A 26,884-nucleotide genomic window follows, 5' to 3' on the forward strand; every position below is an offset into this window, starting at 1 on the left:
TCACACAGAGGATTCATATACCACTGACAGATACCAAAGAAATTAGTGAAATAAAATATTAGCCTATGCTCAGTGCTAGGAAGTTAAGCATTCTATTATTACCAACAATATTACCAACCCTTCTAGGGCAGAGAGAGTAGTCCCTTACTCATTTTCTGAAGATGCAGCTTCATGAAGACTAATAGGAAAAGGTCAAGCCCAGGGATTTCTAGAAAGACTCTTCTCACACTAATTCTCATTTCCAAGTGCACACAGAAGTGAGGGTTATCTCTCTTCCTTTAGAACCATGGTTTTCAAAATGTGGTTTGATTCTGTCTACCACTTCAACAGCTCCAGCAAATGATTCTCTGAAGGGCTATTTCTACTCCTCCTCCCAATTCACATGTGTATCCCATCTTGAGCTGGCTTCTGCAATCCTCATAGAAGGTCTTGTCTCCTTCCCTTACTGAAGCCCATTGCCAGATTGGACATTTTCCCAATTTTCCTCCATCAAACTCAACACTGATTCCTGCTTTCCTTAAATTCAGCCTATAAATCTTGTTTATATCTAAAATTAAACCTGACAAAGGTTTAATTTGGTTCTCTTGTCGAACTCTTGATTCTCTCGTCGAACTTTTCACTACTGTATTTCCCTATTATTTGGGAGATATATATATATACACATATATATACACATTATTAATTAATATAATATACATTATTAATTAAAAAGTGGGTAGCATAACTATCCAGATAATATTTAGTCACATTTTTAGAAGGAGTGATTGATATTATCTCCTATTTTGGTTGTCTACATGAGAAAAAACTAAATCTCAAAGAGTTTGGGTGACTTGTGAGTCCACACAAAGGATCCAAGGCTGGAATCCAGTGTTGTTTTCAATATAGCATATTGCCTTCTTTTTATTCCCTCTCTGCATATGGCACTGTGCTAGGTGCTATAGAAACACTCCCCAGTGTTTCTATCCAAAAACAACACTATTGATACCACAGCACGAAAGGGACATTACACACAACCCAACTGGCACTCAAGTGTACCCCATGCAGTTATTTAGATCATGTAACACCCTAACCATCTACTCCTGCCCTCCCTCTCTAATTCCCTCTCTCCCTGTGTTCAATCTGTCATTGACTCTGGCTGCTTCTTTCTCTGCAGTAGTGCCAAGAGTTGTTCCTGCTGCTATGGAGGCTGTCTTCCAACAGTTTACTCCCTGATGCAGGCCCGAATGCCTCTCTTTACAGGGCCTCCACCTCCCAACACTTTGCCTTCAGACATGCCAGACTTCCCTGGCAGCCACTATCCCTTCACCTGCCATCCTGACCCTGTCACACTCACCCACCCTGGGACAATGTCCAGATGTGCCCTGAGCATAAAACAGAGGCTCAAATGAGAAGACTGACAGGGAGAAGGGCCCCTGAGAATGCAAGGCAGGTGCCAAGTTGCAAGGAAAAGAGAAAAGATAAAATTTAGAGTGAAACTAAAATTATAAAGAGAATGTGGTTTAATACCCCTTCAGCTGATTCATCCTTCTGTGGCAACAGAAAGAAGGGCGATACCCTCTGTTCACAAATGCTTTGCCTACAAGGCCTCTCTTCTCACATCTGAAAGAGTAAATTAACAATAACAGTGTAAGTATAGGAGATAACGGTGGGGGCATGGCTACAATCTCCAGATTGGAGCAGCCTCAGCTTACAATTTCATCACAGTTTTTCTCAAAAACTGAGATAACTAAGATCCATACATGTGATTCCTCAGCATCCCTTCTTATTCTTTCTCTTGTCTGTTTTCATTTCTTTCAGGCATGTGTCCAAGATGGAGTAGTGATTAAGTGGGCCAGTGACATTGTATACTTGGTTATTGCTTCTTCCCAAAGCATGGGTGGAAGGAGAGCAAGCCCCAGTTTTGAATCAACCCAGGGAGGGAACTAAACTCTAATTCTTAGCCTACTGTGAACTCCAACCCCGCATAGCATGAGCTTTTGCTCTCTAAGCTCATCATGAGTAAAAGGAATACTAATAGCTATCAACAGCAGGAGAGGAGAGGAAAAGAAAAAGAAAAGAAAGAGATGAGAAATGAAGTGGAGAGAGAGGCGAGAAATACATACGCTGGTTGAAAGTGATGGGGAAACCACCCATCCCATGCCTTGCAGCATGGTTTTGAAATAAGATGTATGGATACTAACACTGAAAAACCAACTATTTTAACCAGTGGACTATTTGGAAGAAATCAGAGGTAACGAGGGGTCAAGATAATCCCATGTGACTTCCTCTTATTTGACTTGATTGGAGGATCCATTTTGATAGAGTATTTATTCTTGATTAAAACTATTCAGGACAGTCTACACAACTGGATATTAGGATATTCTTTCAAGGGAACAGTTATTCATTTATTCTAATGGAAAACAGTCCTCTTTTATCTAGAAAGGCCATCTGTTTCAACCAAATTTTGGAAAGGATGTATTTTTAAGAGTAAGGGAGGAAAAGGATACCTGCCCAACTAGCTATGTTAACTAACTCAACTCCATAATAATGATAATGATAATAGCCAACATTTATGTAGTTTACTGCATACCAGACATTGTGCAAAACACTGTACATACATTATCACTTAATCTTCACAACAGTCCTGGGAGGTACTGTCATTATGTCCATTTCACATATGAGGATCTGAGTCTTAGAAGATCTGGTGCCTTGCCAAATAAAGGTTAACAGTGAATAAGTGGCAGAATCCAGACCTGTCTGACTCCAAAACCTGTGCTTTTAACCACTGCACATATTGCCTTCACCATCGGTATGACAGATGTCACAGAGAGATCATACTCAAATCCTGTAATATGATCTAAATAATAAAAACTATAAAACTAGAATATGGTAGCTAACTTACATAGCAGACCCCACTGAAATAATTCAAACATAAAAATGACTTCTTGGCATTTGACTATCTTTCACCTTAGACGTTGATAAGCCAAACCATTCCCTTAGGACAACATTTATGTCTAGCAAAGCATTTCTTTTGCCAAAGTATAATTTTGTTGGCTACATCTATCTCCTCCAAGCCCTGGAATCAGACCTAAGCTAGTAAATTGTGCTGTCCTGGCAAGACGTTCATCCTCCAGGGTATTGTATCAGGCTAAAGTAATACATCACGTTGCTTCCCACTCTGTCGGCCCATTTCTCCAAAGACTCCTAAAACTGTGATGTTTCTTCTTTGAATCTTTAGTTATTATTGTCCCTAGGCCTTGCACTTTAGCTCCCTGTCCTTAGAAACCAAGGTGGGCTGAATGGCACCCTTTTCACAGCTGCCCTTCCAAAAGAAGGGAGGCTCTCAAGAAAGGGGCAGCCCCGTAAAGCTCTACTCATTTCTTTTAGACCCAGAGAGACATAAACATTGACTTGATTGGGTAATGGGAAGACTTTGGTCTTTTGGGTATGGAGATTTAGTGGCTGAGAAAGAGTTGCTGAGTAGTGAGGAAGGTGACAGGTTATGAAGGGCCATGATTCCTAGAAAAGATGACCTCGTCCAATTGAGAGCTAGTGGGACCAGCAAACACTGGCAATTAAAAATTAACACAGGCCAAAAGTGAAATCGATGCCTAAATTTGATAGGTTTTCAAGAAAAGTTTATGACATGCAGTTCATAGAAAAGAGAACGTTTTCTCAGTGTTCACTTTTACAGATACCAAAGGTCAATCTTACTTGGAAAGATTCTTCCACAGAAAAGCAGCAATGTACAGGGTCCACTAGCAATGTACAAAGCAGACAATATCTATATTTTAGAAAAGCTTCTCATAAATAATCCTAATTTCAAAATGTTTGACAGCAGCTCTGCTACTGACAATAATTCACTTAATTCCTCAATATATGTTTGAGTATGTGTGTGTATGTATCCATGTTACTCTAAATGCGTAATGATGTGGCCAGTAGACAGTAGTAAAAGCTTCTTTCTATATCTTTACTAAGCACATAACTATGTATACCTCAATAATTGCTTCAATTCAAGTGTGATTTCCATAGAAATTTTTTGAAAGGTAAAATATTTACTTTCAAAATGTTTTAAATTAAATGCAAATCCTTTGAATTCAGGAAATATCGACCATTTAATTTATTACATTTTGGATCTGGATAATAATCTTATCACAATTTTCCTTACATTAGGAATTCATGAAAGGAGTCCATTTTTCCATACAAAGCCATCAAATGTATAGAAAAGATTGGGAAGTGATTCTTCTTTTTCCACAAATGAAAATAGCTATTAAAATGCTAAAATGAAGATAACTTTTTTTAAGATTATTCACATCTTACACAACTTTCCTACTAGTACACCACACAAAATTATGTCAACTAAATGAATTTTTATTAGGTAGGTAGCCCACAGAGCAATATTGTCCTAAGAATCTAACCAATCCTAGTCATTCTAGATTGTCAACGTGTCTGGAGTTCTGAAAGAAGTAATTGGTGTAAGAAACCTACATTTCTGGTTTCCACAGATGTTAACTGTGATATTTAGTTGTATAATCAATCATTAGTTAATCAAAGTTAGGTGCAGATTAGTTTCTTCTTAGCTAATAATCCCATTTGTGTTTTTTATCAGACACATAATTGTGAATTTTCTAGAAATAGCCCTCAAAATCCAACTTGAATTTTCTTACCTCTTTTTTTTTTTTTGCTTTCAAAAAATGATCCATTTTGGAACTTCCTCCTATTTGCAAATTTACAGAGAATAGTTTTATTCCTTAGAATCCAAACAGTAACAAGTGTATGTTTTTAGAACTAGAATTATATCCCTATTTAGAAAATGTTTGCATGTTTTATTATTTAAATTCTGATTCTTTGAATCAACATTTCCTCTTTCCAATGATAGGGTTAAAATAGTTAAAGTAAAGCTTTCTCAAAAAGCAAGAAGGGAAGTTTCAAAGGAAATTAAAATTAAATACAGCATCCCAACTATTCCCAGAAACCTACAAGAAACACAAACTTATATAGTACCATTTTCACCAGTGACGAATTACCAGAGCTCTTTTCTCCAGAAGGGATGACCCCAGTAAATCTCAGCACCACACATTTCCCTTCAGAGATGGAAGGGAGAGAGTTGCTTGCATCCATGACAAAATGTGAGACTCAGCTAATTGGTGTGGTTTTGATGATGCCACAATTCTGCCCAAAACCCTTGTAACTAGCAAGTTTGCCCTAAAGATTATTGAATTACTCCACGGACCATGCATTATTTAAAGGAAGTGCTGTTATTATAGAAGCCAGCTGTTTAACCATTGGAATTCTGTCTGTTGGCCAACTTTCAAGACACAGCAGTGCATTGTGACTAAACATTATGTCTACTCCTAGAGGAATCAAAGTCTAGGTTAGGTGATGGCCAACTTGTCTGGTAAGCAATCTTCGCTCTACGTGCTATGAAACCTCTGAAGCAAAACTATTGACAAAATAAATATAGAAATATATAAATTTTTAATGTCAAGACTTCGGCAGCAAGAAAATTTCTGTGGAATGTTATACATGCCTATTCAATCTAATAGCTGAGTGAGTATATAAACAATTCATAATGCCAAAACAACAGAATTCTAGGACTGTACCTTGTTGTAGAAGGGACTATCCCAGTCACCTTTTTTGTAGCATCAAGTAAGGACAATGAAAAATGTTTTGATCTTCTTGGAGAACTCGAATGATAAACATAAAATAAATCTTCACCTTCTAAGTTAGAAAATATTTGAACCTGCTTCTTGAAAGCACTGTAAGTGGCTTCTGACCATACTGAATATGTGGTCTATATGCATTTTCTCCTCCATCTCTTCACTTGTTATAAAATCTTTGGAATAGAAATGACCATAGCTGTCATCCACTGTGTTCAATACAGGAATATGCTTATAGGATCTCTGACAGGTATTCATACAGCCTTTACTTAACTGCTTCCAGCAATGGGGACTTCATTGCTTTTCAAGGAAGTCTGTCCCATTTTCAAATTGTTAGAAATGTTTTTCTTACATTAAGGCAATATTTTTGTTCCATTCACCAACCAATTCTGATTCTGCTCACTGGAGCAGAATTATATCATGTCCAATAAGGAGTTTCAAAAGGTAAACCTGGAACAACTAGTTCCATCTCATTTAAAAATGTCAAAATGACTATAGCTATAACTTAGAGATAATTAAAATGCCTATTTTTCTCAAAATTGATACCGAAACAAATTGTTTTATTGCCTTTCTAATAAATCACATTGTATTGGGCTTCTAGTTTTAGCCCATAACAGCAAATATCTTTATTGTGGTACTGGAAAAAGAAGCAATATGAAGCACTTGAAGATAAAGGACAAAACTTTGACCCTCAACTGTGGTCTCTCAATTGGTGAGAAATGAAGATTGTTTGTTAAATATCTTGATGTGAAACCAAAAATCAAGCCTATAGGACACTTCAAAGGATGATTAAACTTTAAAAGGCAATAAGTAAACACTTGCTACATTTATTTATTCCCAATAAAGAACAATGAGTCCATTATAGACATTAAGAATAGACAGAGAAACATCTCTCTAGGATTGTGGTAGCTAGAAATAATTGATAGTTATATTTATGACAAAATCCAAGTCTGTATACCACTGTTTCAACAATATTTTTTTTTAAAGATATAAACATAAAATAAACTTTCTTCAATGGAACATTAAGAAAAGTCCTAAAATTTTCTGTTCCTAAATTCATCAACGTATGAACTAAGAATTACAGCTATTTTATAGGCTGAGCCATGTGAAAATCTGAGCTCTTCTAAGAGAGACAACAAACCAGATGCCTGGTGTATGCTGTTGTTTTTTGCTGTAATGGTTACTTTATATGTCACAAGGAAATAAACCTGTGGTGAGTTTCATGGCTGTTGATAGTTAGCAGGAAGGGAATATGCAATACATAGAAATGGTCTCTGCCGACCCATGACGAAAGTTGGTGTCTTCCTCCTGTAGCAGGAAAGGAGATCCAGCACCTATGAGATCTCAGTAGCAGGATTAAGTTAGAGGTGCTTGAAATGGACATGCTAAATAGGTCCTGGAGTCTCAAAGTCTACCCTTCTCCATCTTCAACCCACAAGCATAAATTTTGAAATCAGTTGTTTCTGTGTTAACCAAGTTTGCAAGTTTCTGGAATTACTCCTACCAACCCCACCCCACCCCCCACCCCCCCGCCGCCAACATCAAATTACTTTCTCATAATCAACAAATAAATCCCATTCTTAATTATGTCTCATTAAGAAATTTATGGTTTCAGCAAAGAGCAATCATTGCCTTTGGTGGACTACAGGGACAGTTATCACAAAATCAGCCAAGTCACCTTCTCTTTCCTTCCCACCCCAAGAGAAAAATCAAAGTGTATCAGCTACTCTTGACTGACTAGCCACTTAGAAAAAAGTATGTAGAAGTCCTTTGCGGATTACAAAGAATCATGTAAGCCCTTTTGTGTCTTATTTATAGTTCCAGGAAAAGATTATAAAAACAAAAAAACAAAAAACATTGTTTACATTGCTCAGGGGACCAGCTAAGTCTCAGCTTGCCAGGGCCCAGTCTGCCCAGACCCTCCCAAACCCCACAACCATGAGGAGCCACAGCATTTGCTCCAAGAAAGATCAGCAGACCCCGCCCAGAGAGACCACAAATGAACCCTCACTAAGTTACTACCTCCAGCTGCCTTAAGAATGACAATAAACCTGCCTTACGGGAGAAAGCAGCCACCAGGCTCCTGTGCCAAGCATCAGGAAAACATTTGGGTTCTTAGAGGATGCCATGAACGGTTGGCCCTTCAAGCAGCAAGGCTGCCAGACTAGTTTGGTAGCAGGCCATTACCATGGGAGTTCAAAATATACATGAGGATTTTGACTTTCAAATCCCATTCTTAAATATGGTATTATTATTATTATTATGTGAATACAAGACTTTTTATTTAAAATATAATGCTTTCTTCTGTCAGGAGTTAAGATTGACTATGTCAGATTGATTAATTGGATTTTTCTGGATCAGTGGTTCATGAATTTTCTTGCATGAAGCCTGGATATCAGTGGAGAAGACCCAGGCCCCCTGCCTCCCAAGGGATGTAAGGGAGAGAAGAAAAAACAAAGATCCAGTCCCCTTCTGCCCTTCGCTGAGCCAAAGCAGCTTCCCTCTTGTCTGTTTTATATATTGGTGTATATGCAAGATTTGGTTTAACAAAAGATTCACTATGACAAAAAGCTTACAAATAATTTAGGTACCTTTTAAGTTTCATGTAAACTTGTTTTGCCGTCTTTTTTAATTCTAAAGCCAGTAAAAGTGTGCCCAAACCAAAACCAACTTGCTAAGTAAAGAGGTCTAATTGATTTGCAAATATCATAAGAAATTTGATTCATGGTGTTCCCTCTGAGCAATCAGAATCATATGAAAGATAGACATTTAGTTCATTCTGTTTTAGACTAGTAGTTACTCTATAAGAAAACAGAATTGGCTGTTCTTATCTCCTGGGGTGATGAGAGAGGGAGCCCTATCACTTGTTAGCAATTCCAAGTTTTAAGGCTTTTTCATGCAGTCAATAGTGACAATGCTTCTTCACAGGCCATATAAGACCCTGAAAAGGGTACTAGTGGAAGGAAACCAACATTTATTTAGACTTACTATGTGTTAGGTGTTATGCTAAGAGTTATTCATACATTGTCTCATTTAATCCTCAAACAATTCTTAGCAGGAAAATATTGTTAACTCCATTATACAAATGGGCAAATTAAGGCCCAGAGAGTTTCTGTGACTTGTCCAGAATCATACAACAGGTCTCCTGGGCTCCATAAGGCACTTGGGCCTTGCAGTAAGTTGATCTGAGTTTGAATCCTGACTCTACAACTTACTGCATGAATGACTTTGAGCAAGTCATTCCCAAATTTGAGTCTCACTTTTCATGCCAGTAAAATGAGAAGCCTTTTCCAGAGTTAAAATCTCTTTGATGTTCAACCTGATTTTACAGTGGAAACAGTTAAGCAAATAAAAGCAAACATTTGAGCTGTCTGGCATACGATGCAGATTTGCTAAAAAGATTAAGGAAAGTTATTGCATGATCTTCTTTTAATTAATGTTCATAGCGTCCTCCTAAGTCAATAGGAAAGGTTGGGATTGGGCATAGATAAGATCCCTGTCTACATGTTGCTGAGAACTTGGGAAAATTAACACAAATTGTGTGGTGAATGAGTTAGTGCTGATGAGTGTGATACAGACTCCAGGAGATATACAGGAATCCAGAAGGATCCATAGGATCAGGAATTCTTGAGGAAGCTTCAAGAAGAAGTTGAGATGTGGGAGAATGTGTGGGTTGACGAGATGTGTGGAGAGAAGAGGCATCAGAAGCTGGGTGGACTGGGAAGATAGCAGATTCCACCCTAATGCTAGGCCACTCTGCATTTGATTTGTACAGACAAGCCCACAGGGTACGGCTCCAGCAGTCGGCGGGTGCCTCAGACAGGCATCGTGGACGAGTGCTGCTTCCGGAGCTGTGATCTGAGGAGGCTGGAGATGTACTGCGCACCCCTCAAGCCCACCAAGTCGGCCCGCTCTGTCCGTGCCCAGCGCCACACTGACATGCCCAAGACTCAGAAGGTAAGCCCACATGGATGGGATCAGCCATCCGCAAGCGGTTCTTCCTTATTCATGTGGGTGGTCCAAGCATAAATTCTGTCCCATAGTTTCCTGGCTTAGGGCTCACACAAAAAAGTCTCCATTTCCACCAAAGGGATGGATTACATGTCCGCATTGCTAAACCTCCTTCCACTGCTCTGGACAGTCTGATAGTGGGAAGATGGTGGAAAACAGTAATTAAACAGGGGCTTTGGTATCAGACAAAACTAAAGTCCTAGCTTTGTCATTCACCAGCTGAGAGCCCTTGGCCAAATAACATACCTATCCAACCCTGTTTCATCAGTAAAACTGGGATGATAATACTATCCACCGCATCAGTTTTTGTTGTCAAAATTAAGTAAGTTGGTGCATACACTTTAAGATGCTTTTCACATGCCTTCACAAAGCAACTGTTGGACCAGTGTTAATGTCTGTCATAACTGTAATTAATAACAAAGCATGTAGTCTTTATGTAGTCTTTCAAGTTCTGGGATTCTGCAATTGTGCAAAGAAAAAAAAAAGACTAATGGGAACTATTTTAAAGTTCACATTCAGTGGCAAAGATAATTAAAGAAAAACATTCAGAATAGAAATTTCTGTTTGGCCATGAGAATGCCTAGAAATTTTTAACGATCAAAATCTGCAGGTGTCTTTTCCTAAAAGCTAGACTGTAAACAAACCTTAGAGATACCATCTATGCTATTAGAAGTACATAAAACATCTGATGCGCATTAGTCACTTGATAATTTTTTGTTGAATGAGTGAATGAATGAATGTACAGGTGGATATAAAGGATTAGCTAAAATTTTAGTCATTAAGTAGAAAGAGTGAGAACTAAAGAGACGGTGAAGGACAAAAAAGAGAAAGCAAGGAAGGTAAGTACAGAAAGAAAAAGCTCTCATTTAGGTCTCCTTGGGGACTCCGTTAGGAAAAAAAAAATGCCAACATGTGGTTTTAATCTTTGGAGTCAAAACTAACATTGTGCAGAAGGCACAAGGTGAGAGACCAAGAAGTTCACAATGACACCTTTGCTGCTTCCTGGTCGTAAACCACAGCTGAGTCTGGAGGAGGACCACAGTGGCTCAGTAAAGATATGACCCAAGGGAGCCACCTGAGTGATGGAGGGGACTGGGAAGGACCTGGAACACACAGAACACAGTAGCCAGTGGTCAGTCAGAGAGCAAGGACCACAGAAGAAACTTTTAGGTGAACATGGCAAGAAAGTGTGCTTGAGAGGGCAAAGGCAGATTTATTCTTTCTCTTCCAAGGTGACCCAGTGCCTCTCAGATTCTAGTGGGGAGGGGGTGGGTGTCAGAGGTGAGTCACAAAATTCTGGAATGTTGGGTCTTGTGACAGGTATAGAACACTCTCCTGAGCCAGTGCCATCTCCTACATTATATGGAGCCTGAGAATTCTAGCCTGACTCAAAGGCTCTGTTTCTGGGGACACTGTGGGAGCCACCTGTTCTCAATACAATTATTTTTATGACGTTTACAGTATCTGCCCCCATCTACCAACAAGAAAACGAAGTCTCAGAGGAGAAGGAAAGGTGGGCCAAAGAAACATCCCTGAGGGGAAAAGAAGGAGGGGACGGAAGCCACTCGGCAGATCAGAGGAAAGAAGGAAGAACAGGAGGGAGACTGAAGCTAGACACTCTGAACACTGAGGCAAAAAGAGGAAAATGGAGGAGAGAAGGACTAAGCAGACAGGGGCAAGGATGATGAGAGAGGAGCAGAGAGCAGTAAAGAAAAGCAGGAAATGCTGTAGAGGAAATGAAGAAAAAAAAGTAGGCCCAATGGCACTAGATGGTGAATGTGACAGAAGTGGAAGTAACCTGGTTGCAGTGTGACCAATAAACATGGAGAAATGAAAAAGAAACACATAATACCCAACAAAGTCCCAAGAAAGACCGTGGCAAGAATGAAAAAAAGAATAAAAATTATAAAAGAGGCAAACCATTCTCCTCCCCCAAAAAACAATTAAATAAGAGTAAAAGATTTCAGATAAAAATCAAGGCTTTTACGCATTTTAAAAATTTGTATGAATCTGCTATAAGAGAATTGCCCATGTCAATATATTTTCAGAGTTAAATATTAGCCCAAAATTCTCAGCAAGACTGAATTGTGTCACAGAAGTTCCCAGATTTTCTTTCCAGCAATGTCATTGGAGGCTGCATTTCTTAGTCAAGTCCAGGGTTCAGGACAAAGAGCATCCAGTATTTGCCTATGGGCCTGTGAGGCCTGTGAGGTAACCTTTAGAGGTGATCACTGAACTTTTTTTCTTTTTTTTGCACTTTGGAATCAGATGTAAAATATGTTTTTATGTAAAAATATGTTTTTACATTTTTACATATTTATGTTTTACATTTTTTACATATTTTTACATAAAAAATATGTTTTTATGTAAAATATGTTTGCTAGGGCTGCCATAACAAAGTACCACAGACTGGGTGGTTTAAACAGAAATTTATTTTCTCACAGGTCTGGAGGCTGGCAATCCAAAATCAAGGTATCAGCCCTTCTGAGGGCCATAGGGAAGGATCTGTCACAGGCCTCTCTCCTTAACTTGTAGATGGTCTTCTCCTTTCCCTATGCCTCTACACCATCTTCCCTCTGCACATGTCTCTTGTCCAAACACCCCCTTAGTATAAGGACATCATTCATATTGGATAAGGGATCATCCTAATGAACTTATTTTAACTTAATTATCTCTGAAAAGACTCTGTCTTCAAACACAGTTATATTTTGAGGTGCTGGGGGTTAGGACTTCAACATATAAATTTGGGGGAAGGGAAACAAAATTCAGTCCATAACAGAAGACTTCTGACATCTGACAGCCTTTCGATTACATCTCCTAGAATCAATCTCTCTCTCTCTCTCTCTCTCTCTCTCTCTCTCTCTCTCTCTCTGTTCCCCCCTCCCTCTTCCTCTCCACTTCTCATCCCCCATCCCATCTCACACACACACAGATCTAGATTTTTAGATCTGAAATCCTATGAGTTTCTGCTCCATGAAAACACTAAGACTGCTTCATGTTAGGGCTGGAAGAGGACTCAAAAATCATTTGGTTCAATCCCCTTTATTTAAAAGACAAGGATATAGTAAGATCTGGAAATGAGTAAAGATATGCTTGGGTTCTAAGCTGTTCTCCTTCTGATCAGCAGATAATAGCACATAATCAAAGTGAGTCGACTAAGAATGAATTCCAAAAGGAAAAGGATGGGCAGAAATGGTCACATGAAGTCTCCCACTAATTTGATGTTTCTCCACCAGAAGGAAGGCAGTGACTGAGAGCAAGAATGCTGGATTTCTCTGAGGGTAAAGAAAAGCTTAGTAGAATCACAGAATTTAGGTCTTTGAGACCCTCTCCTTCAGTTCCCTTGATTTACTCAGTAGGATTAGGGTCTTCATAGTTAATAAAGCAAAAAGTCTCAAGATTATAAGGGCTGAGAGAGTGTGGAAGAGAGAAGTGTTCAGCCAAGCAAATAATGACACTTGGGGATAATAAGATGACCAAACATAGAAATGAAGCATTTCACCCAAGTACCTACTTTGAATATGTCATTGTATAAAGGAATCTCCTTTTTGCCTGGTCCTTCATGCCCCTGGTATGCTTTCTAACTCCAGAAACACCCTTCCTCCATGGTTCACTGAAAACCTAGGATACTTTGAATATAATGGACATGCTCAATCAAGGAGAAAAAAAGTCCAATTACAAGTACGTCGAAGCCCTACATGGGAGCCAAGCCATGCTGCTGTTGCAAAGTGCATCCTGGCTTACCAGAAAAGACAAAAGATAGGCTAACATGAGCCCATCTGGCCAGCTATCTTATTCAGGAGACACTGAGCTCTTCTGTTAAGACATCCATGCTTTGGGACGAGCCTTAGGCACAGGCCAATACCTACTTCAACCATCAACTGAGAGTAGCCTGTGAACACAGATGGCTCTTCAAGGGACCACAGTTCAGCAGAAGAATTAGGAATCCATGTCCTATGGAAAGAGTTGGGTAAAGTATAATTATGCCCAATCATAAACTTCATTCAAGAAGAACTAAAGCAAAAAAAGGAAGGAAGGAAGGAAGGAAGGAAGGAAGGAAGGAAGGAAGGAAGGAAGGAAGGAAGGAAGGAAGGAAGGAAGGAAGGAAGGAAGGAAGGAACTACACCCAATCATAAACTTCATTCAACAAGAACTAAGGCAAAAATAGAAAGAAAAAAAGAGGAAGGAAAGAAGAGAGTAATGGAACTCTTAGTTAAAGAATGTTTAACTTGGGCTGGTTGGATAGCTCACTTGGTTAGAGGGTGGTGTTGGTAACACCAAGGTCAAGGGTTTGGGACCTGTACTGGCCAGTCACAAAAAAAACCCCAAAACACCAAAACATAAAAACACCCATATTCAGAATGTTTAACTCCCAAACTATGCATTAAAACACACTTCTTTTTGGAATGGGTTTCATCAACTCTAAAGCAGTCATCTTCAATGCCCATATGTGATTCCAGAATAATATGAACTAAGAAAACAGAAAGAATCTATTATTGTCTTTCCATCTCCTCCTTTCTAGTATCAGTACCCAAGCACCTAGTAATACATCTGGATAGGTGGATGGATGGGTGGATGGATGTACAAATGAGTCATATAGGCAGATGAACAGTGGTAGACAGACCATAAAAATAAGTTGCACTGCTCAGATGCAATGATTCCTCTCATCCTATGTAGTATAGTGAGGCAAGTACAGAGTGCAAAGGAAAAGTAAAGGAGTTCTACTTACACAAGTCTTACATGTTTGGAATTTCCTTCTCTAGCCTAAATTGAAATCGTTCAAGAACCTACTGCTACAGGTGTCAAATGGCTAAGTACTTTATAGTAATATATCTGTATACCTATTACTCCCCTTAATGTTTTCTTCAAGTAGGTAGAGTATTAATCATCATTTAAAATTCCAATGTTTCCACTTCAACTATTTCTCTTAGGGAAAATTGATGATTGTGTGTAAAACTAATTGGAATATGTATAGAATCATGATCCTGAAATAAAATTGTTGAAAAATATTTTTATAGAGCATCTACAATGTGCAAACTTGAAGGAGAGTTAGAAGCATTGGAGAGGCCAAATTGTGGTCATTAAGAGTACATAATGTAGAGTCAAACTGTCTGGGGTTAAACCCTGGTTCTCTCACTTACTAGCTGTATGACCTTGGCAAATCATGTAACATAACTGTGCCTCAGTTTTCTCATCTGTCAAAAAGGGTAAAACTGAATCTACCTCAAACGGTTGTTGTAAGGATTTAATGAGAGTGTATATATATATATATATATATATATATATATATATATAATGTGTATGTCTCTGTGTGTGTACATATATGTATACATATACGTATATATTACAGTGCTTAAAATGATGCCTGGCATATAGTAAACACTATTAAAGCTTTAGTTAATATTAATTTATCTACTTCTGAAAATTGGAGCCATATGAAAAAGAAGTTGGTATCCTGAAGTGGAAGCAAGTCTCATGTTACCAAAAACTCCAAGTCCGAACTTGCCAACACATTTTGGTGATGTGGTAGGAGAGTTTCACACATGCGATAGAAGAAGAAAACTCAATGACCTAAGACTTTCCGATCCAGAGAACCCCTGGTTCTATGCATAATTCCAACTTAAATGGTAGCTCAGCTCTCTCACGTGAAGAACCGTTAACTTTTATTTCAGGGTCATACAATGAACTTTCAGAAAACCACCATTTTTCTGAACCAGTTAAAATCAAATGTAATATGTGTTTTCATTTCACGGTGCCTGGGAAAAATTTAATTGTAGCATGAACTCCAGTTCTTGCTCGTTTTAAGTAAAATTGCCAAAATAAACAGAAATGTGGGATATTTCCGGGCTCACACAGCTTCCGGGTCACTTCAGTTTCTAGGGCTGCCGATCCAGTGCCTTTCACAAGCATTTGATCTTCTTTCAAACATCTCTTGAAAACAAACAAAACCTCATACAGCTTCTAATGTGTGTACTGTTAGGATGTAACAGTGGAAAAAGAGGCAAAGAAATGAGCTCCCAAAGAACAACTCCCTTTCCCACCCCCCCCATCCCCTCACCACCTCCCTCCCACTAACCACTAACTGGAAACAATGTTTTCTTGGGTAATAAATTTTGCATTTTCTCAAGTCCATTAGCATCCATGGGGGAAGATGAAGTCTATTCTCTTTTCTTGCCCATGTGACAGGAATAGGGCTTTTTGCAATATTTACTAGATAACATGGAATTGACTTTTAATCTGAGGGCAAAGTAGGTAGTCTCAAATTAAAGAAGTCTTTGGTAACAATGAAAAGCTTAATAGTTTTAAATGAAGCATAATCCCCTTTTATGAGGTTTGGAATATCCATTATGGAATTCCTCAGCTTGTACAGGGTACCTCAAACACTGCATGGAAAGATTTATATTATCTTTTAATTCTATTTCTCCATGAACTTCTCGAAGTACCCTCGTATGCTCACCTCAATGCTTAAAGCCCAGTTAATGATTCCTTTGATCTAAGCAAGTCAAGTCTACTTTTAAAGAAGGAGCAGCTGAGGCTAGCAAAGATTCTTGAGGAGCCACTTAAACCTCCTGACCTGCAAAATCAAAATCACCTTTTCCACCCTCAAGAGCCTAACTGGAACCAGAACTTTTCCTTGATGCCCACACAGGGGGATGCTTCTTTAATGGTACTTCTTAATGCCTTTAGTGTTACTTCATTGTTACCCAGCAACCAAAAGAGATGATTTAGAAATATAAACTTATGTTTAAACTCCAGAAGAGAGAAATGGAAGTTGAGAACAGCAGGGAAATGATGAAAGACATGGGACAACAGGTCTAGAGGTCCACCTCTGATACTTGTAGAGAGCCCCTAAGAAAGTTCTCACCATACTAGGAACTAAATTGCAGCTTCAATAGGCTATTGGTAGATGAATAACAGGAGCTAGAAAACATTTTGGAAAATTCCCATCTTTATTTTGTCAACTAATATGGTTATAGTCTCAACAACCTTCAGTCAGGAAACTAACTCTTTAAAGAGTATAGGTTTGATAGAAACAAAAATGTTAAAGATGCATCCAACCGATTTCAATTCAAAATGTCCTTGGTGGTAGTCTAGAATCTGTAATTAGATTATTTTTTCGTGTGTGTGTGTGTCTGTGTGTGTGTGTGTGCGCGTGTGTGTGTGCATATGTTTGATTGGCTTTGTGTTCTGGTATTGTTGCACCCAGTAGGGGATTTGGGGTAAATGATTTTTATCCAGAATTATAAAGTTTCCTAGCTTTTCTCTCAGTGAAGGTAAATTCCTCTGTAAAAATTAATCATCATTCAGGAAAAACTGCAGGTTCTCTTTGTCTACTCAAAGGCCCTGGGTTCTAGTCCTAAATTAAATATTATTCAGGAAATAAATAAAATATTATTGGAGGGACAGAAAGAAGTTGGTTTTCTTTCTGTCTGTATCTTCTAAAGGATCCCGGGACTTCAACTACTTCCCATCTGATCTATAGAGAGGAACTCTGTAGATCCCTCTCTCATTCATAGATCCCAGTAATTTTCTATAAACCAATTTGCAGCTTTAGAAACTTCCAGGTCTCATTCTTGACCCATCACAACCAAGTGCTCAATGCATCCAGCTGGTCTTCCATCCATCATCCTCTGCCCCTACTTCTATTAGAGATGGAAATTATTTGCAAAAACTATCAAATGCCTTTTCTACTACTTTCCCCCTTCTTAGCCATAAGCCTCTAACTTCCTCTATTCACTCTGGCATACCCATGGGGTCAGATAAAGGAACATACACTTATTTGATCAGGTGTGTGTTACTGTCCTCTCTGGAAAAAAGGTGGCAATGAGTTATACTGTCCTCCCTGGATCCTCTGACTGGCATGGTTGAAATTTCCATAAGAAGATGAGATGTTCAGAGCAAGACCTATGAAAAGCTGAGCATGATGGCAACTCTTGTCTGGTAAAATAGCTCCAAAGTTCCCAGTGAGAGACCAAGAAATTTTACATCAAACTCAAACTGGCCAAATGGCCCAGGCTTCCAAACTGGATTTCATGACAAAAGGTTTTACAGAATTCTATGTAAAATGTACAAATGTTCACATGGGGCTTTCTGTCTAGCCAACACCAAGAGGTTAAGTAATCAAAGACCAACCAGCCCTGCCATCTGTGAAAATATGATGTGCTATTTTCACAGCTGTAGATAACAATTATGGGAAGACGAATATTCCAGATGATTAGGAGCAAGACCATGGCAGGTTGTGGGTTGGGTAAAGATTCCTGATCAGTGGACAATTGCAGATTTGGGAACATGCAATATTTATGTCTTGGGGCAAGTAAGTGTGTGGCATGCTTGAATAGTTTGTGAAGCCCTGGAAGACTAGAAGAAATGAAAAATATAAATGAATCAACAAATGCTTATCATCATTATTGTTCTTTTGTCAGTATTGACTGAGTTAGGTCACTATTGAAAGTTCTGGTTTGTCTCTCTATAAATAATGATACTCGTTTCCCTCCTCAAAAGAACTCTAGAATAGAGGTGGATGTGCTTTTGGCACAAGCAGCAATTCTGACTTTTTAAAACTGTATGCATGTGTGAATTGTTCTTGTACCATTTTCTGTCTTGGAAAACCACTGGCTGGCATCCTGCATGTTTACATTTAGATGCTGAAGACTCATCTACCTCAAACAGATGCAAATCACTTTAACTTGTCATAGTGTTTATTTGTTCATCCTAAAAGTTCAGGAGAGTCTTCCAAACTTCCAAAATTTCTCTCAATTCAGTGAAGAGGAAAATTCAGAACACAGCATTTGTATGTTCTGCCCAGATTTGTCACACACAGAGAGAATGAGTGGAAGAGAGCAACACCCTTTCTTACTAACCCTATGAACTCATAACTATTGCATTGAAATGACACCAAAAGGTAAAAACTCTGGATCTCACACCTCCCAAGGACATTATAGTATAAATTACTACATACACTAGTTTAATAACTCTACCATAAGTTGTACATCAGATGAAACAATGGCATTTTGGAGGCTTAAGAGAAAAAGAATAATCAAATCCAGTTTTTGAACGTGCTGAATCTTTAGCATATATCAGTAAAATTGGTAGAATCTGGTGTTTCACTTTTTTAATGCCACAACACTTGAACCTTTCAGCATTTCCAAAATGAACTCCCTCTGGGAAAGATAGTATGCTAAGCTTTTTCTTTTATTTAAAAACGTAACACAAACACAAACAGCTAACTAAACAATCTGCCCATAAAATCAACAGTATAAGCAGACATGAACCCTGAAGTGTCTTACAACATCCATCAAGACTACTAAAGGCAAAATAAATACCTCTTGCCAGCAAGGGAAAATACACATAGGCACTTTTTCCCCCAGTCTTTTAAACCATTTTGGTAGTGATTTCTTACATCACATGCAGAAATATTTAAAATAGAATTAGGTGTTGTCCTTTGAAGAGTAAGAAAGTTGCTAAGTCAGAATAATCTTGGAATTATGATGGAACGAATACAAAAGTTTATTAGGCACATGCCCTATGGTAAGGGCTCTCTTAAATCACCTCATTTTATCTTCCCCATAAGGCTATAAGATAAGTACTATCATTATCCCTATTGTTCAGAAAAGAAAATTCAGGCTGAGTAAGTCTACATGTCTTGTCAAGGTCTTGCTCTAACAAGTGGTCAAATCAGAATCCAAAGCCAAGAGTGACTCCACCATGTTAACCATGCAATCAATGCACTCTCTCCTGCATCTCTTAGTTAAAATACCAACAATCTGACATTTGCAAAGCCCTAGACAAGAGGGAGCTCTGGACTATTTGTTCTTGTACGGAACATAGCAGGAAATAGGTAGCTATGCAATACTTGCGGTTGACCTGAACTCTATTCTATCACTCCTGAAGGAAAGTCAAATCAGTTTAACAAGCATTTCCTGGTTTTCTGTTTTGCTCAAAGCACCATGCTTGGGTCTGGGGAGGATACAGAAGTGAAGAAAACATGCTACCTGCCCTCAAGGAGCTTATCTTTTCGTGGTAAGACAAACGCGTACAGAATTTACTCTACAGCACATCAAGGTTCCAACAAAGGTAGACGCCCAGAGTGGACTCTGACAGCACACAAGTCAGAACAGATTGATGTTGCTAACAATCAAGGTCACAAAATGGATCTAAACCAAGTGTCCTTGAAAGAGTAGGCTCTCTTGCATACAACTATAGAGATCATCATATGCCAGGTATATGTGTAAGTGTTATCACATTTATTATAACAACACTATGAGGCAGGTGTTGTTACCCCACCCTTTCATTTTACAGAAGAGGAAACTGAAGAGAGAACAACTACATTGTTCGCTACATTATTGTCAAAGGTCACACAACTCCTGCATGGGAGAGCTGTGATCCAAACCAGGTGTGTAAGTACAGGTCCTTTGAGAAACAGAAGATGAGATGGGGTTAAATGAGCAAGGATTTTATTAGGGAGAATACCTGTTTGCGAGGAAATGGGAAGGGATTGGGGAAGCCTGGGCAAGCCATCAGATCACAATGCAAGTCTTACCCCATGTGAAGGAAAGATGGAAAGAAGGTTCGGTGGAGACATCCTAGACTGCTGCATGGTGTAAGGAAAGTTTGGCCATCAGGGAATATGTGAGCCAACGCTGGCCAATAAAGGAGTTCTGTTTCTCAGGAATGGTTTTGCCTTGGTATAACCACCACACTTAGCTATGGGCAAATGGGAGGGACCTGCCTTGAGCCAATCCACTATGGCCAAATGAGAGGGTCATATTGGGGGAAAAAATGGCCATTCCCATCATAACCACTTAACAGGCAGGATCAGGTAGTTTCCAGAAAAAAACACAAAGTTGGTCAGACTGACATCGTGTCCAGTAAGTACATACCTCTCACTCTTTGTTAAAGAGGCAGCCAGGTCTCTCGAAATGTGCACTTTGTCCTTTGGTTTTAAGGTCACATCCCAAATTGCTGAGTAGATTGCATGACATTCAATCTGCCTGGCTCCCAGAGTTGAAAGGCTGACCTAACTTTCCTGGAATTCAAACTTGTGATTTCCTGAAGTAAAGAGACATTAACATTGATACTGAGACATCTAAATCATTCTCCACAATTTCACATCCCCAGGTCAAGGCAGCAAAATAGCTACAACACTTCCTTTTCAACAGGTAAAGAGCTGTTATCTGAGCCATCTCTGCAGTCAGCCACTGCTCTTTTTTTCCCATTTTTCTCTTTTGGGGAGGTCAATGCTCAGTTAGTACTTTATGTTCTATAACAGGCTGCTAATATTCCATGCTGGACAGTATTTTCCCAGTATTTTTTACAGGGTGCCAGGCTTTTCCTAGACTTCATGTCATACAATACTTAACTTGTTTGGAATGGGTGGAGATGGAAACATAGTCTATTGAAAACATCACTGCTTCCTCTTGGAAATTTAAAGAGCCTATTATCATCCTTTTTGCTTTTGCTAACTGAATACCATGCTACTAGACCTCTATAAATAATTATATGAATGGGGTCCAGCTCTCACTTGTGGTAAAGGAGGGCACCCACCCTCCTAGTTTATAGTATTCTGCTCCCAGGGCACTGCCTTATCATCTAAACCAGCATCTACCACCATCTGGGATTGTGGGCAGCTCATGACATTATCAACTATTGCTACTGGAAAGAGATTTGGACTTTGAGGCACCAGTTACTGTTTTACCTCTTGGGGAGGCAGTATAGCAGAGTAGCTAACTGGTGAGCTCCAGAATCAGAAGGAACTCCACTGTCACATCTTCACTGTAAGAAATTAGGAAAGTCGTTTACCCTTTCTAAGCTTCAGATCATTTTTCCTTAAAGGTAAAATGGTCAAGACACTAATACCCATCCCTAAGAGAAACATGAGGATTAAATAAGAAAATATATGCAGTTGTTATGTATAATCTAGTCCCTATTACATAATAATGGTCAAGGGATGGGAACAGTTATTTCAGTCCTAGGTCTATCAGTTTGTTCCTATGTGACTTCAAGCACATTACTAAATTCTAGTGAGCCTTAGCTTATAAATGGGACTGATGCAAATAATGTCACCTCATAAGGTGGATGTGAGGATTTGGTGAGATTATTCTCTAAACTATAAAGCCTCTGCAAATGTTAAGATTATTATTTTATTATTAATGCCATTGTTATTATCCCTCTGTGATCTTAATCAAAATGTTTGTGGATAGCTTTCCAGAAAAAAGCTTGGAGCTAGGATAAGAGCCAAGAGATAATAGGAGAATGTGAATGGCCTCTCAGAATGGCCTTTTCTAGCTTCCTAAATATGTGTGTATGTCCACAATGTCTAATAATGTATGAGGACACTTCAAAAAGCTCATGGAAAGTGGAATTAAAAGATAGTACATATCTTTCCATGAACTTTTTGAAGACTACTCATATATCACAAATAGGCCCTTCTCAAACTTATTCCCTAATGAGTTGGTTAACCCTTTCTTCAGAAGGATAAATTTCTTTAATGAACACCAGTGAGCTGGAGGACCAACATTTTTTTAAGTAATGATACCTTTTCTGGTGTCAATAGGAAACAATATTTACTCACAACTGTTTTCCTTTCAAAAATCTGTCCAGTTGCACACTAGAAACAGTTTCAGCTGCTTTGTTTGTCTTGGACAAACAAGAAGTGAAAAGTTTTTGCTTGGCTGAATGTGGGACAGTTTCATGACCCTCCAAGAAGCGCCTTGAACGTGTATGCCAGCTCCAGTGATGGCTGCTTCTAACGTGCCTCCACTTGCCGCCCATTGTCAAGGGTGGCCAGTGTAATTAAATTAAGACAATGAGCAAAGCAACAGATGCAACCGAAACCAAGTCCCTGAGTGCTTTTGTTTTGTCACTGTCATTGTCTGCAACAAAGAAGTCATATGTGAGAGACTGGGAAGAGAGCCAAATGCAAACCAGACAACATCCCAGCTGGTTTTGAATGGCCTCCACTGCAGGCGTATGTGCATGGGAACCATACTACTTGCAACACTGTCGGCCTGACTTAAGTGAATTTCAGCCTATGGCTTTGCTGTGATGCTGAGACGGTCCCAGAAAAAACAGAACAGAGGATCTCTCTGCTCAGACTTTACACTTTATACTTACTGCTTTTAGAAAAAAGAAAAAGAATCTTTCCATTAGGGACAAAAGATAAGATCTCACATATGGTTGGCCATCCTAACACCAGTTCTTTTTGCTACAGCCCTCATTAATTTGAAGAGTGAAGCATAGAAGATACCTGAATGTTTTCTTCTACAAATTTGGAATTAATTTGTCTTGAGAGGAAGACTGGAGATTAAATACCTCATGAGACTTTCTTTTAATTTGTTCCTGTTTCATTCTTGAGCATTTTCTTAGTTTGGGCATTCCAGAGTCTTTAAAATTCTTTTTTTTAAGCTAGTATACCTCTTAAACAGAAGAAAAATTTTAAACTCAAATTAGTGCATATCTCTACTTATTAGTTAACTTGAGTAGTTTGGTAGAGAGGTGGTATCCTTAATAATAGCTACTTCGGGGCTTTGATGAGCCACGTACCATCAGCAGGGTCAATTGAGAATTAAACAGAAATGTTTCAAGGAGTTTGGGAACATTAGTGATGCTACTCTGAGGCCCTATATGTCTTTCTCTCATTTTCCTAGGGAACTTTTATAAGAAAGAACTTCTACAGGAAAATAATAAGATGTAAGATTAGGAATAGAAGTTTAGCAATAGTTTAACACTAACAAATACATGTTAAGTGGCCTTAGTATGTCTTTTGTACAGTAACAAATTCATGTCAACTGGACTTGGTAAAAGTCATATGATATTTGAGGAAAAAGCACTAGGATTTTAAACAGATGGCATTTCAAGGTCTTCTATACAAATGCCCAGTTTCTTCCCATCACCTTTTTTTGCAGTGGCCACAGAGCTAGATATTTTAATAAGTGTTTTTAAACAATGATGCCATCTTCCTTGTACTCAGCGAGTACAGGATATTGACCATGAAGTCATAAAGTGCTAGCTACCTTTCATGAAGAACTTGGTGATAACTCTAATGTTCCAGGTACAGCTGAAAAATATGTGTAAGAAAAATGCCAAATTCCTATGGCCCTTGGCCAATAGGTATTATTTCAAAGGAATGGTGATAGATTTTACCCAATCTCAGTATTAAAATCTCTCACCCTCTCCAAGTCTCACATCTAAGTGATCTGTAAGTTTCCACAGCTCCTAGCAATGTTGTGATTGGGTTGGTGGTCATTACCTTAGCCAGAAGGAACAGTTTGGAAATTCTAGCCACCATGGTGAAAACACTTGGTTTGGGTCCTGATGGAAACATGGTCTAGGGATAAGGGATACTGTGGCTCCTTGAACCTCACACTATAACAACTGTCTATTTAATCCTCCAATAGAGGGTCCTCCAGCTAAAGGTAAAATAAAGAAAAGAAATACCTTAAGTTTGTGTATGTGAATGCCATTTCCTCAATTTTATTTCAAATCTCTTTATTTGTCTAAATACTTTGCTATTTAGATATAGTTAAAGATAAAATGATAACTATAGGAAAAGTATAATGACTTGATTCTGCACATCATGAGAGGTCCCTGCAATATCCTGGGCACTGTTCTAGACACTGGGGCTGTAACAGTGAACAGGCAAGTCTCTGCTCTCACAGGGTGTCTATTCTAAATTAAACTCAACATTCCTTAAATAATAGCATATCTTGTTGATAAGTGAATGGTAGCACCAAAGCAAGGAACCCAGAATTTTTAGTCTTGGAATGGTTGTTTCTGATAAAATGGCATAATAATAAGAAAAATGAGTAAATAATAATAATAACAATAATAATAATAGCAGCTAATACTTATGTAGTGCTTATCATGTGTGAGGCCTATTATAAGTGGTTTCATATACATTAATTCTTTAATCTTTATTCCTATAAGGTAAGTACTATTATTATTCTATTTTATGAATGAAGAAACTGAAACACAACAGACTGTCATTTGCACAAGTTCACATAGATAGAAAATGCAAGAATTGGGGTATGAGCTCAACTCAATATGTCTGTGATTTTGCAGACTCTAAATCGATTACAAAATTTCCCAATGTCCTACTCCTAAATTTCTGCCTTTTTCCAGAGAAAAAAAATGAAAAGGAAATATCTCCTTTTTACAAAAATTAAAGCAGAACAAAATGCAATAAAACAACAGAAGATGATCCCAGAATTTGATTGATTTTTTTCTTACTAGGAGAAGATCTATAGGCCAGAAGGCTTGATTTTTTGGCATCCCCTTTCTCTCAGTGAACCTGTGATAGAGGCAAATGAATAGAAATGTATCTTTGTGTGATTATGAAGCAGTCTATGGTATCCACACCACCAGGGATACATAGAAACAGCCTGAGTAAGGTTTGGCCAAAGTATTAACTAAAGGCCTGTCCATCTACATATGTCCTTCTCAAAAAAATCAAGACCCAAGCTCTCTATTAGCTTGACTCGTAAGATATAAGTTGAAACCCAATTTAGAAAGAGATGGGTACATAAAACCTCATAAAGTTAATGCTGCTTTTCCTTCATTTTTTTATAGGAAGTACATTTGAAGAACGCAAGTAGAGGGAGTGCAGGAGGCAAGAACTACAGAATGTAGGAAGACCCTCCTGAGGAGTGAAGAATGACATGGCATCGCAGAATCCTTTACTCTGCACCAGTTACCTGTTAAACATTGGAATACCTACCAAAAAAAATAAGTTTGACAGCATTTCAAGGATGGGCATTCCTCCCCAATGAAATACACAAGTAAACATTCCAACATTGTCTTTAGGAGTGATTGTTAAAAGCTTTGCACCTTGCAAAAATGGTCCTGGAGTTAGTAGTTTGCTGTTGATCCTTTATCAATAATGTTCTATAGAGAAAAAAAAAAATATATATATATATATATATATCTTAGTCCCTGCCTCTCAAGAGCCACAAATGCATGGGTATTGTCTAGATCCAGTTGCACTAAATTCCTCTCTGAATCTTGGCTGCTGGAGCCATTCGTTCAGCAACCTTGTCTAAGTGGTTTATGAACTGTTTTCTTATTTGCACTTCTTTCTACACAACACAGGCTGTTTGTTTTACAGTGTCTGATAATCTTGTTTGTCTGTCCCTACCATGCCCCTTCATTACCTTTCTATTTGCCAAATTTGGTCCCCTCAAAAGCAGCAGCAAGTAGTCAAGTAGCACACCAATTTTTAACCCATAAGATTCCATCTGTGGCATTTGTACCAAATATAAGTTGGATGCATTTGTTTTAGACAGAAAGCTTTATTTTTCCACATCATGCTAAAAAAATAATTCAAATAGTTGCAAACTTTGAGGCCAATCATTTTTAGGCATATGTTTTAAACATAGAAAGTCTCTTAAACGCTAAATGGTTCCTTCGAATGATGAGTTAGTGTGCAACCTGATTAATACCTTTTCTCCTATTTTTTTCCATATAGAGCACTATGTAAATTTAGCATATCAATAATACAGGATATATCAAACAGTATGTAAAACTCTGTTTTTTAGTACATTGGTGCTATTTTGTAGTTTGTTATATGAAAGAGTCTGGCCAAAACGGTAAAAGGTGAAAGCAAAACAAAAGGCAAAACCTGGAGCCAAAGATGACACAAAGGGGAAGAGTACTGAAAAACCCAACTATTTGGGAAAGAAGGTAAAGTCCCCCCTTCCAAAAGGAACTTCAGACACAAAAGTCCACTGATGCAAATTTGATCGGAGAGTCCAGAGAGGAAGCCGTGGAATGGAAAAAGCAGGCGGCTAGGAATTTTAACAGTCCTGGTTTCTTTTTCTAACTGAAAAAACAAACATCTGCCAGCTCTGCCACTGTGTGACCATGAGAAAGTCACTTCACCTCTCTGTGCCTCAGTTTCCTCATCTGCAAAATGGGGGCAATACGTCATCTACCTACCTCAAAGGGGTGGTATGAGGATTAAAAAGATAAAGCTTCAGATTTTTACACTGGGTTGCTATGTAGGTGCAAGATCAGAGCCCTTAAGTTGCTGTGATAAAAGGAATTCTATAAATAACCAATTCACAGCAAAGCTAGAGACTGATTAACCAAATGCTCCTGACATCCCAATTGTTGTCAGTGAAGCTGTCCAACTAACTGTCCAACTAACTTGTTAAAATCTAACAGCTCAATCCCTTTTAAAACACTTTTCAAAGTAAGTTAGAAACATTTGAATTACAATATGATATTGAATTTTGCAT

At 38.5% G+C, this 26,884-nt stretch overlaps 1 protein-coding gene across 3 annotated transcripts in view; it reads left to right on the forward strand.

Moving 5' to 3' along the window:
* The window catches only part of IGF1 (insulin like growth factor 1), a 66,888-nt gene extending 41,475 nt beyond the window's left edge, over nucleotides 1-25,413 (forward strand). For 2 of the 3 annotated variants that reach the window (XM_063075915.1, XM_063075917.1), the window contains exons 3-4: nucleotides 9,415-9,596; nucleotides 25,218-25,413. In XM_063075915.1, coding sequence (XP_062931985.1) covers nucleotides 9,415-9,596; nucleotides 25,218-25,277 — 242 coding nt within the window. In that variant the 3' untranslated portion in view covers nucleotides 25,278-25,413. Of the gene's footprint in view, nucleotides 1-9,414; nucleotides 9,597-11,111; nucleotides 11,187-25,217 lie in introns of those variants that run through there. The other variant, XM_063075916.1, reaches the window with a different exon arrangement.
* Nucleotides 25,414-26,884: the final 1,471 nt, after the last annotated feature.

Source organism: Cynocephalus volans, chromosome 12 (genome assembly GCF_027409185.1).
Source record: "Cynocephalus volans isolate mCynVol1 chromosome 12, mCynVol1.pri, whole genome shotgun sequence".
In the NCBI taxonomy this organism is placed as follows: Eukaryota; Metazoa; Chordata; class Mammalia; order Dermoptera; family Cynocephalidae; genus Cynocephalus; species Cynocephalus volans.